This window comes from Protomyctophum parallelum (genome assembly GCF_964188405.1).
Source record: "Protomyctophum parallelum genome assembly, chromosome: 19".
In the NCBI taxonomy this organism is placed as follows: domain Eukaryota; kingdom Metazoa; phylum Chordata; class Actinopteri; order Myctophiformes; family Myctophidae; genus Protomyctophum; species Protomyctophum parallelum.
In genome coordinates, this window is record NC_139717.1 from 17,245,159 (window position 1) to 17,257,658 (window position 12,500).

Sequence of the window (12,500 nt, forward strand, 5' to 3'; positions counted from 1 at the left end):
CCGTGCATGCCAAGATGAGGTACACACACGCTCTGACCGTGCACGCCAAAATGAGGTACTTAACACACACACACGCTCTGACCGTGCACGCCAAGATGAGGTAGTCAAACACGCACACACACTCAAACACGCAAACACACACACACACACGCACAGACACACACACACACACACACACACACACACACACACACACACTTTGACCGTACACGCCAAGATGAGGTACTTACTGTACACACACTCTGACCCCCCCCCCCCCCCCCCCTCTCACAGTCTGATCCACAGCATAGCCACGCGGGTGATCAAGTTGGCCCACACCAAGTCCAGCAACGCTCTGGCCCCGGCCCTGGTGGAGACCTACAGCCGGCTGCTGGTCTACATGGAGATAGAGTCCCTGGGCATCAAAGGCTTCATCAGTGAGTGGTCACCGTCAGGGGTGTGGGGGGGGGGGGGGAAAGTGCTCAAATGTTATGCTTAACCCATTTACTGTAGGCCCCTGTAAAAAAAAAAATCACACACGTGTGAACTGAGTGGTGCAATTCCCCCCCCCCCCCTCTCTCTCTCTCTCTCTATCTCTCTCTCTCATTAGAGTCACTACCTCTCTTACTCTCTCTCATTAGAGTCACTACCCCTCTCACTGTATCTGGCGCCCCCTACTGCTATTTTTAAGTCACATACTCATGCTCACACAGACACACAAACAAGTACGAGACAGACACACACACAGACACACACACAGACACACAAACACGTACGAGGACATTGCAAGCTGGTTGTAGGAGTGGTTGCACCACTCAAAAACAGTTTTCTGAGAGTTTTCTGAAATACCTCAGTGATAGTCAAAAATAGCAGGCCTATACAAGCTCGTAGCGCGCCACTCAGTGGAGCGCTATGAGCTTGTAGATCTGCTATTTTTCAATAGCTAAATTATAAGTATGTATAAGTCTGGAATTCAAAATTACTTGAGTAAAAGTACAAAAGTATTGGCATCGAAATGTCACTCAAAAGCACTCATTGTTCAGGATGTCCCATCTCACGTTTTCAAATGTATACAAATCTTTTGAAAATAGCAGATCTACAAGCTCACAATGCGTCACGATGCGACGCATTGTGAGCTTGTAGATCAGCTATTTCCAAATGGCCAAAATATATATATATATATAGGGCTGAAGTGGTTAATGTATGTTTTGTAACGATAATCAAAACGTGATAGTTGGGAAGAAGTGCTTCTGGAAAGGTTTCATGTTATGGAAAGTTCTTGTTCTGGGTTATTTATCCTTTAGTAGTGGAAGATCCACTTTGTTTACCTGGTATACTATCTTACAATAAATCCACCACCTCTCTGTGCGTGTGTGTGTACGTCTGTAATCCACTTAACGTTTACCGTTGGGGGATTTTTACTAGCCATACTGTGTGTCGTAGGGCTCAACATGTCTGTTTGTCACCTCCCCGTTAACATTCAATAGACCCCGTGATCTTTAGGACTAAATGGAATAATAATAAAGAAATCGCCATAAAATGTAAAAAGACATATTTAGCCACTTGTTTGAATGCCCCCGCCCCCCCTGTCAAAAATAGCAAAAGAAAAATCAAAAGAAATAAAGCAGCAGGTGGAATTAAAAGTGATTAAAAGTTTAAAGCCTCAATCTGTGATCTCGGCTGGTCAGTATGTAGAGCAGAATTTAGCGACATGGGTTGATAATACCTAAACGTCATCATCATGACAGTTTCAGTCATGATATATTTTTTCTCTCCATCGTGTGCTTGTGTGCGTGTGTGTGTGTGTGTGTGCGTGTGCGTGTGCGTGTGCGTGCGCGCGCGCGCGTGTGCACACGTGCGTGCAGGCCAGCTGTTACCCAACGTGTGCAAGTCCCATGCGTGGGGAATCCTGCACACCCTGCTGGAGATGTTCAGCTACCGCATGCATCACATCCAGCCTCACTACCGGGTGCAGCTGCTCAGTCACCTGCACAGCCTGGCCACGGTGCCCCAGACCAACCAGAACCAGCTCCATCTCTGGTACTGTACATACTAACCATTGTGCCCCAGACCAACCAGAACCAGCTCCATCTCTGGTACTGTACATACTAACCACGGTGCCCCAGACCAACCAGAACCAGCTCCATCTCTGGTACTGTACATACTAACCACGGTGCCCCAGACCAACCAGAACCAGCTCCATCTCTGGTACTGTACATACTAACCATTGTGCCCCAGACCAACCAGAACCAGCTCCATCTCTGGTACTGTACATACTAACCACGGTGCCCCAGACCAACCAGAACCAGCTCCATCTCTGGTACTGTACATACTAACCACGGTGCCCCAGACCAACCAGAACCAGCTCCATCTCTGGTACTGTACATACTAACCACGGTGCCCCGGACCAACCAGAACCAGCTCCATAACTGGTACTATACAACAATAAGTTGCCGGCACTGCTGGGCGGCGGTGGCTCAGGGGTAGAGTGACCGGATGGTAACCACAAGGTTCCCAGTTCGATCCCGGGCTCCTCTACAGTTGGTGTCAAAGTGTCCTTGAGCAAGACTCTGAACCCCAAATTGCTCCCGATGTGCTGGTTGGTGCCCTGCATGGTTTCTTCCGGGATCGGTGTGTGAATGTGTGTGTGTGTGTGATTGGGTGAACTGTTCCCCAGACCAACCAGAACCTAGCTCCATCTCTGGATGCTACGTTCATTGTTTCCCTGCTATATCCTAGTTTCTTTGAGGCACTAGACTAGATGGTTCTTGTACTCTTACTGTGTGAATGTGATTATTTATCTGCAGTAGTTGATTGACTACAGTACATGCTTTGTTTATACCGCACTCGCAAGTGGCTCTGGATGAATGCCTAAATTGTCAAATGAAATTGTGTACCGGTAATTTAGATATTATATGAAATGTATATTTCTTGCCTTGGCGACAGCGACCACATTGACTCTCCTCCCCTCCCGTTGTGGTCCGTATAGCGTAGAGAGCACAGCGCTGAGGCTGATCACGGCTCTGGGGAGCTCCGAGGTGCAGCCCCAGTTCACCAGGTTCCTGAGCGACCCAAAGACCGTCCTGTCGGCCGAGTCCGAAGAGCTGAACCGAGCGCTGATCCTCACGCTGGCCAGAGCCACGCACGTTACAGGTAATGACCAGAGTTGTTTTGACTTATACTGGATCTCTTGTCCACTAGTCCCTTCCTAACATTTTAGTCTAGTTTTTTATTTGACGAAATTGTCAGTATATTTAGTCCTAGTTTTAGTCATCATAGCTTAGTTTTTATTTAGTTTCCATTTGGTTTTCGTCAGTGGAAAAAGGTAGTCGACGAACATTTTTCGTCTTGGTTAAAATCAACACTGGTAATGACCCTGATCCTCACCCTATGGTCCAGAGCCAAACCCATTTAGACCCGAGGCTGATCCTAAAAATGCCTTATAAATCCTGCCGAAAGGAAACTTATGGGACGCCGAGTTGTTCCTGTCTCGAAAGGTATAACATAAGTCTAAATAAGTATTATTTATTTTTAAACGTGTGGTAAATAGCTACATAATTATGATAGTAATCATAGTATAACTATAAAGCACTGGTTCCCAAAGACTGGTTTCTTCACCCATTTGTGGGTCGCAGACACATTTTCATGGGTCTCTTTATTTCAGTTTCCTAGATTTAATGTGTGTTTTAATTATTTCGAAACATTTTCCAAAAACGTTCCCGATAAAGTAAAACATTTCACGAAGAAATCAAAGAAAAGCTAAGAAAAGAAAATCCATGAAGTAGTAATGAAAATAGCCGATCTACAAGCTCACAATGTGGCGCTTTGCGACTCGCTGTGCGTCCTCAGGGCGGACACGGGCAGCTTTCGCTGGCCGGTGCTTGTAGATCTACTATGGCGACGGCGCCCGGGTGGTGCAACTCGTTGGATCCGGCCCGAGTCTGGCCTGGGCGCGAAAAAACGCCTCCCGCGGAGATCGAGGGTTTTTCGGACTGCTGTCACAGTCATGATTGACGTTTATTATTGTCATTTGTTTTAGTTTAATGCCATTTTCCAGTACTGTGTATGTTACAGCAAACATTACAAATTAATACCCCAGTATCCTATGGTCAATTTAATAACCTGCTTTTGAACCTCCCTACCTCAATATGTAACTGTTTTTATGTTTTATGTTTTGTCTCATTGTCTATATAATATGTCTATGCCTTATATTTGTTTTGTGTTTTATACCTGCATGTCTTAATTTGTATTATATAATGTCTGTAATCTCGTCAGCATTGAAAATGAGGGAGAACCTCAATTGCTCTTTCGAGAATAAATAAAGGTTTCAATCAATTTGGCTACTGTATTGTTTTTGTTTTTCAAAGGCAGCAACTGTATAAAAAAAAGCTAACAAAGACACTTGACTGTGTGTGTGTGTGTGTGTGTGTGTGTGTGTGTGTGTGTGTGTGTGTGTGTGTGTGTGTGTGTGTGTGTGTGTGTGTGTGTGTGTGTGTGTGTGTGTGTGTGTGTGTGTGTGTGTGTGTGTGTGTGTGTGTGTGCAGATTTTTTCACAGGCTCAGACTCCATCCATGGGACGTGGTGTAAAGACATCCTGCAGACCATCATGAACTTCACCCCTCATAACTGGGCCTCACACACCCTGTCCTGTTTCCCTGCACCACTGCAGGTACACACACACACACACACACACACACACACACACACACACACAGGCACGGCACATAGGAAGGGAGATTAGGTGGGGGGGGGGTGGAAATCTATCATTTAATAAGCATCTCAACGAGAACATGAAAATAAATCAATATATCTACTTTCTATATATCTCCAGATCCAGAGGGCTAGGTCTAGACATGGGCTAGGAGGATATTAATATCCCATTTGGACGATTTCAATTAGGCAAGGTTTATTTTATTATTTGCACATTTCAACAAACGGTTTGATTGATTGATTGAGATATTTATTAACAGTTTGTAGAATTTACAGTACATTTTAAGCACAAACTCAATACAAAGACTGTTAACTGTGAGTGGACGACCCAATTAAGCATTACACTTGTTTACAACAGGGTCCACATTGTTCAATTCATCAAAACATTTAGAGACATACAAACATTTAGAGACATACAAATAGACATTTCTATGAAGCTAAAGAACAGAACAGGAATTCATCATATAGGAAGCAAAAAGGGAAAAGATACATTATACAGTGAGGGGAAATGGGGGGGGGGGGGGGGGGGGGATTCAGATTTTACAGAGGCCAGTTTCGAATTGCAGCCATCCGTAGGTGCCCTTTGAGAGCGGTTTTGAAGGAGTCAAGGGATTCACATGTCTTAATGACTGTTGGTAGGGCGTTCCACATTTTGGTGGCATAGGAGCGAAAATAATTTAGTCCCTTGTTTGTGCCGAATCTGGGTTGTACATGGTTTGTTGCACTCCCTCTGGTGTTGTGGGTGTGGACTTCGTTTACATTAAGGAAGTATTTAGACGGGTACATGGGTATCTTGGTGGTGTATCGAATCTTGTGGACCAGACCCATTGCAAGATGCTGTACTCTGTCGTCGACCCTAAGCCATCCCAGCCTGTCAAAGTGGGCAGGGGTGAGGTGGGTTCGGGGGGTGAGGCCAAGTAGGAGCCTGACCAGTTTGTTTTGGGAGGTCTGGAGCCTTGTTTTAAGGGCCTTTGAGGTGCTGTGGTACCAAGAGGTAACAATCTCTTGGCCAGGCGTGCTTCAAGTAGGACAGCGTGCCCTCAGGAGTCATCTCTCTCTCTCTCTCTCTCTCTCTCTCTCTCTCTCTCTCCTCTCTCCTCTCTCCTCTCTCCTCTCTCCTATCTCCTCTCTCCTCTCTCCTCTCTCTCTCTGTGTCTCTCGGCCAGGCGTTCTTCAAGCAGAACAACGTGCCGCAGGAGTCGCGCTTCAACCTGAAGAAGAACGTGGAGGAGGAGTACAGGAAGTGGAAGTCCATGTCCAACGAGAACGACATCATCACGCACTTCTCCATGCAGGGCTCGCCGCCGCTCTTCCTGTGTCTGCTGTGGAAGATGCTGCTGGAGACCGACCACATCAACCAGATAGGCTTCAGGTGAGGAGACTGACCACATCATCCAGATAGGCTTCAGGTGAGGAGACTGACCACATCAACCAGATAGGCTTCAGGTGAGGAGACGGACCACATCAACCAGATAGGCTTCAGGTGAGGAGACGGACCACATCAACCAGATAGGCTTCAGGTGAGGAGACTGACCACATCAACCAGATAGGCTTCAGGTGAGGAGACGGACCACATCAACCAGATAGGCTTCAGGTGAGGAGACTGACCACATCAACCAGATAGGCTTCAGGTGAGGAGACGGACCACATCAAACAGATAGGCTTCAGGTGAGGAGACGGACCACATCAACCAGATAGGCTTCAGGTGAGGAGACGGACCACATCAACCAGATAGGAGAGTTAACGATCTAAAAGGGTCCATTTGGTTACCAAACTCTCCGTCATTTAACTGGGGACTACCTGGAACTCCCCTGGTTGAGAACCACTGGCATAGGCGATAAACGAGACCACAGGACTGTCCTCTCGAGTCGAGAGCGCACCTTTTTCCCTTGAAGTGAGTGGCTTTGACCCCGCCTCTCCGTCCCCACAGGGTGTTGGAGCGCATCGGGGCACGTGCGCTGGTGGCCCACGTGCGCACGTTCGCTGACTTCCTGGTGTACGAGTTCTCCACGTCGGCCGGAGGGCAGCAGCTCAACAAGTGCATCGAGATCCTCAACGACATGGTGTGGAAGTACAACATCGTCACGCTGGACAGACTCATCCTGTGTCTGGTGAGGACGCACACACGCACGCACGCACGCACGCACGCACGCACGCACGCACGCACGCACGCACGCACGCACGCACACATACATACATACATACACACACAGACACACACACGCGACAATGACACAATGTATGTGGATGGGAAGATGGATAGGTATGAAACCAGAGTGATATCATCCCCACTCCTCCTCCATTCTCCTACCCTCTCATCTACTCTGTACTGCTCTCCTCTCCTCCTCCATTCTCCTGTCCTCTCTCAGGCCATGCGCAGCCACGAGGGCAACGAGGCTCAGGTGTGTTACTTCATCATCCAGCTGCTGCTGCTTAAGCCCAACGACTTCAGGAACAGAGTCAACGACTTTGTCAAGGAGAACGCTCCGGAGCACTGGCTGCAGAGTGACTGGCACAGCAAGCACATGACCTACCACAAGGCAAGCACACACGCACGCACGCACGCACACACACACACACACACACACACACACACACACACACACACACAGGCACAGACACACACACACACACACACACACACACACACACACTGAATGCCTTACTACAGTGTCACTCCAAAGTAACTGACAAGTAAGTGACACGCTTGAAACGTAGCACACGTCAAATTGCTGTCCTATTGTTTATTGATTATACTGCGTGCACGCTGCAGTTAACGCAAGAGCCATATGGAGGGCAGAAAGGCTACTTCTATTCCAACAACAGTTTGAAAGGTACAAATTTGATTTGGAGAATTGTAACCCCTACATATTGTCAATCTTATCTATATTTACCATGTCTATAGCGAATGGCAACGGAAGCTAATGTTACGAGCTAACTGGAGCTAGAGGACAACCATAACAAAACCCAGTGAGTGAACCGACAAAAGAATGTCGGAAACTAACTAAAACGGCCACTACAAGAGCTTGTTGCACCTGGCAAGTCATGGCTGAGAGTTATTCTTGTTTATTTGATAATAATAATGTTATTACTGTGTGTGTGCGTGCGTGCGGGCGTGTGCGTCTGTGAGCAGAAGTACCCAGAGAAGCTGTACTTTGAGGGCCTAGCGGACCAGGTGAACCCGCCCATGCCGCTGCAGTCTCAGTACCTGCCCATCTACTTTGGCAACGTGTGCCTGCGCTTCCTGCCCGTGTTCGACATCGTCATCCACCGCTTCCTGGAGCTGCTGCCCGTCTCCAAGTCCCTGGAGACTCTGCTGGACCACCTGGGAGGACTCTACAAGTTCCACGGTGGGCACACGGGGTGCATGTTGTGTTTGGTTCCGACGTACTAGCAGTCCCACAGTCATGAGTCCAGAACCCCGACCCTAAACCTATAACCTCACAGGAAGCCAGGGAGTGTAGAACCCAGGATTACATTAGACATTTGACACTGGGTGCTCCATCTTGCGCCACCCTTATCCCTTATCCCCAAACTCATTTGCCATTTCTTACTATTTTGAAAAACATTTTAAAAAAAGTTCAACTATAGCCGATCTACATCGAGACATTGTGAGCTTGTAGATCGGCTATTTGAACTATTTTAAAGGGTTTTTAAAATAGTAAAAAAATGGCAAATTAGTTTAGGTATAAGGGTTAAGATGTGGGTGTCAAAAAATGGCATTCAAAAAATATTATGTCCTAACACGGTGTGTGTGTGTGTGTGTGTGTGTGTGTGTGTGTGTGTGTGTGTGTGTGTGTGTGTGTGTGTGTGTGTGTGTGTGTGTGTGTGTGTGTGTGTGTGTGTGTGTGTGTGTGTGTGTGTGTGTGTGTGTGTGTGTGTGTGTGTGTGTGTGTGTGTGTGTGTGTGTGTGTGTGTGTGTGTGTGTGTGTGTGTGTGTGTGTGTGTGTGCGTGCGTGCGTGCGTGCGTGTGCGTGTGTGTGCACTTGCTTGCGTGCCGCAGACCGTCCAGTGACGTACCTGTACAACACCCTCCACTACTATGAGCGCCACCTGAGGGAACGAACCAACCTGAAGAGAAAGCTGGTGCACGCCATCATGTCCTCGCTGAAGGTGGGTACAGACAGACAAGGCGTCTCTGAATGAATCCACTCGTTTAGACCTGAGGCCGGTTCTAAAAAAAGGCCTTCTAAAGGCCTACTCATACTCAACTTTTAGGTGATAAGGTGGCCACCGGAACGGTGGTTGGTAAAAACGAGAGAGAAGTGTTTGGGTGAGCGGTGAGTCCCTTATCACCACGGCGTGACGTTTTCGATGACCACCTTATCACCTAAAACTGGAGTAAATGGCGCATTTATATAGGGCCTTTATCCACGGCGCTTCGCATTACCATTATATTCACCCATTCACACACACATTCATACACAAACCATGCAAGGCACCAACCTGCTCATCGGGAGCAATTTTGGGGTTCAGAGTCTTTCTCAAGGACACTTCGACACAAACTCAGGGGGAGCCCAGGATCGAACTGGAAACCTTCCGGTTCCCAATCCCTGAGCCACCCTAGTATGAATAGAGTTTCAGAAAAGCGTTACGGAATTGTATACATTCATCCCCAAAAGAGAGAGAGAGAGAGTGGAGAGAGAAAAAAGACGGTTAGCCTCTGTAACAGATGGAATTTATGGTATAAATATGAACCTTTTTTATTTTATTTATGTTTTTAGGACAACCGGACCCCGGGGTGGTGTCTGAGTGAAACCTACCTGAAGTGTGGCATGAACGCCAGGGAGGACAACGTGTGGATCCCCGACGACACCTACTACTGCAAGCTGATTGGCCGCCTGGTTGACAATATCCTTCCCTATTGGCCGCTGGGTCTGTCCGTCAGCACGTTTTTTCTGCCCCGCGAAGGCAGGGACTTTCGCTCTATAGTTTTCAGGCCGTGACGGAGGGGCGCCGTCTCAAGCGAACCTGAGCCACGAGAGACGCGAGCAAGTTGCCGTGAATCGCTGCGTTCCGTGAATCTGTTTTGTCACTCGCTACTCGGTCTGGCCAGCAGGCAGCGGGCTGCTATGTCACAACGTCCCCTGTTAAGTAGCCACGTTGTTGCTGAGACGGCAGCCACTCCCTTTGTGACGGCAGAAAACGGTGTCGTAAGCATTATGTTATACTTTAGCTTTGGAAAGAGTGCAGCGCTACGAGCTTGTAGATATGCTATTTTTGAAAAATCGTTTCTTTCAGAGCAAACTTTTTTAACTCAAATGTTTGTTTCTGGGGCGAGGTCCCTGGAACAACATATTTTGAGATGGGGGTCGGCGGACAATTACATATATTTTTTGGGGTCCTTGACATGAAATAGTTTGAGAACCACTGACACTAGCCATTTAAAAAAATCTGCCTCAGGTCTAAATGGGTAGCCAGTAGTTGTCTTATTTTCAAGACTTTTTAAAAATGTTCATAGCAGATGTACAAGCTGTGAGCTGAGCTGTACTTAAGCAATATTACACGAGTGGCAATAATCACGTTAAACCACACCCTCGAGTGTAATATTGCAATTATACAACAGTTACCCTTAAAACTAAGAAAATCGCTGATTTTTTTTATTTTTATGACAGATGTAGTCACTACGACCACAAATGTCCCAAGAAACTAGCTAGCATAGCCACCGACACACTCTGGGAAAACGGAGCAGCTGAATTATTTGTTTTGATTAGGTGTGGAGTGGTGCTCATTTGATCCACGGCTGGAAGGCTGTTTCAACCAATCAGATTGCTTCCTCCAAACGACCTGTGGTATAATAGCTGTTATTTTTGAATAGACAGCGCTAAAATGATGCTTTCGCCGGTTTTAATCGGTTAAAGGCGAATACGGTTTTCACACTTTTAGAGCATATACCCACGGTCATAATAAGGACATATCTATCATTAGAAGCCAAAAATCATTAGAAAAATAAATCACGAATAAAGATAATTTGTAGTTATTTATTTCTTTGACCCAACATCCTTTCTTCTGGGGTCTCCCCTGACACGAAATATATTTCTAAGCGGCGGTTGGTCGGTCCGCGGCCGAACACAACATATGAATTTGTCCTCGCTATGAACCACTGCCATGTGGTGTGTCCTCTCCTTAACGTGAGCCCCCCCACCCATGGCAGGGAAGTCCCCGGGTCCCTTCCCCAACTGTGACTGGAGGTTCAACGAGTTCCCCAACCCGGCGGCCCACGCCCTGCACGTCACCTGTGTGGAGCTGATGGCTCTGGCAGTGACGGGGAAGGAGGTGGGCAACGCCCTGCTCAACGTGGTGCTGAAGAGGTGCGCGCACGCATGCACACACGCACCAACGCACCACACACACACACACACACACAAAACTGTACGGTATGGACTGAGAGATGATCTGAGAGCAAACAAGAAGACCTGTTGGAAGACCTTTACTGTATATGTATATTGTTGCTGTTGAACAGAAACCTCTGTCTCTCCATAGTTCTTATGTTTTGTGTTTTTGAGTGGTGCAACCACTCCAAGGAACAGCAATGTCCGTCCCGACCTATGTGACTATGTTACGAGTACCAGTAGGGGCAAAAGTGGTGCTGTTGTGCCAGAGACGGAGAGAGAGAGAGATAGTTTTGCACTGTTACCTGCTAATCAGAGAGAGAGAGAGAGAGAGAGGGGAGTTGCACCACTCAGTTCACACAGATGTGATTTTTATTTTGTGTTGAGGTAAATTAACATACTACTTTGTCAGTGTCTGGTGGTGAGGCGATTGGTCGACAATCTAGAATGAAATACTTAACATTTTGAGACGGAGTCTCTCTTGGTGGTGTAATCCTACAGCAGCATGAATGTCTCATCCATCCGTTGTTGTCCTTTGTGCTTCCAGCCAGCCTCTGGTACCCAGAGAGAACATCACTGCCTGGATGAACGCCATCGGACTGGTGATCACCGCCCTGCCTGTAAGACGCACGCACGCAAACTGTCATATCATTTGTCAAATCTCAGTTTTTGCTGTTTCTTTTTTTGTAATGAACCCCTTCTTGATTATACTACAGCGTCAAACAAATTTGTCTAAAGTAGCAGATCCTTAGTGGAGCTTTCTGTAGTGGCGTTTGCAGTCTCTAGTCATGGTGCGGTGGGAGAGGAGAGCGGGCTTATTGTCCCATTGGCCGTGGGGCTTAGTGTCCCATTGGCCGTGGGGCTTAGTGTCCCATTGGCCGCGATAGCCAATGAAATCCAAGCGATGCTCGCCGTTGGTCGCCCGCTGTTAAAACGTACTGTTAGTGTCCCATTGGCCATATAGGGACTAGTCTCCCATTGGCTTAGAGGCCAGCCAATCATGAAGATCTCGCCACTGCATCGCTACTAGTACTCTGGGTACTCATTAATCAGCTCTGCAAGCTGATATAAAAACCCATTGGATTCCAGTCTAGGGCCATTGCCTCATCGCCCTTCTCCCTGTGTGTGTGTGTGTGCGTGTGCCCACGTTGTTCCAGGAGCCCTATTGGATCGTTCTCCACGACCGCATCGTGTCGGTGCTGGGCTCCCCGGCGCTGACGTCGGAGGCGGAGTGGGCGGGCTACCCCTTCGCCCTGCTGGACTTCACGGCGTGCCACCAGAGCTACAGCGAGATGAACTGCAGCTACGTGCTGGCGCTGGCGCACGCCGTCTGGCACCACTCCTCCATCGGCCAGCTCTCCCTCATCCCCAAGTGAGTGTGTGTGTGTGCATGTGTGCGTGTGCGTGCGCGTGTGTGTAAAATGTTAGGAAGGGACTTAGTGGACAAGATTTTACAATTAGTTAGACGCTGCGACGTGT

At 47.8% G+C, this 12,500-nt stretch overlaps 1 protein-coding gene across 1 annotated transcript in view; it reads left to right on the forward strand.

The window, feature by feature from the left end:
* Nucleotides 1-12,500, forward strand: part of med23 (mediator complex subunit 23) — a 42,204-nt gene that overhangs the window by 26,394 nt on the left and 3,310 nt on the right. The window contains 13 exon segments of the mRNA XM_083790251.1: nt 274-416; nt 1,845-2,019; nt 2,969-3,132; nt 4,524-4,648; nt 5,856-6,061; nt 6,620-6,800; nt 7,059-7,229; nt 7,823-8,039; nt 8,693-8,802; nt 9,414-9,540; nt 10,835-11,000; nt 11,569-11,641; nt 12,179-12,393. Coding sequence (XP_083646377.1) covers nt 274-416; nt 1,845-2,019; nt 2,969-3,132; nt 4,524-4,648; nt 5,856-6,061; nt 6,620-6,800; nt 7,059-7,229; nt 7,823-8,039; nt 8,693-8,802; nt 9,414-9,540; nt 10,835-11,000; nt 11,569-11,641; nt 12,179-12,393 — 2,073 coding nt within the window.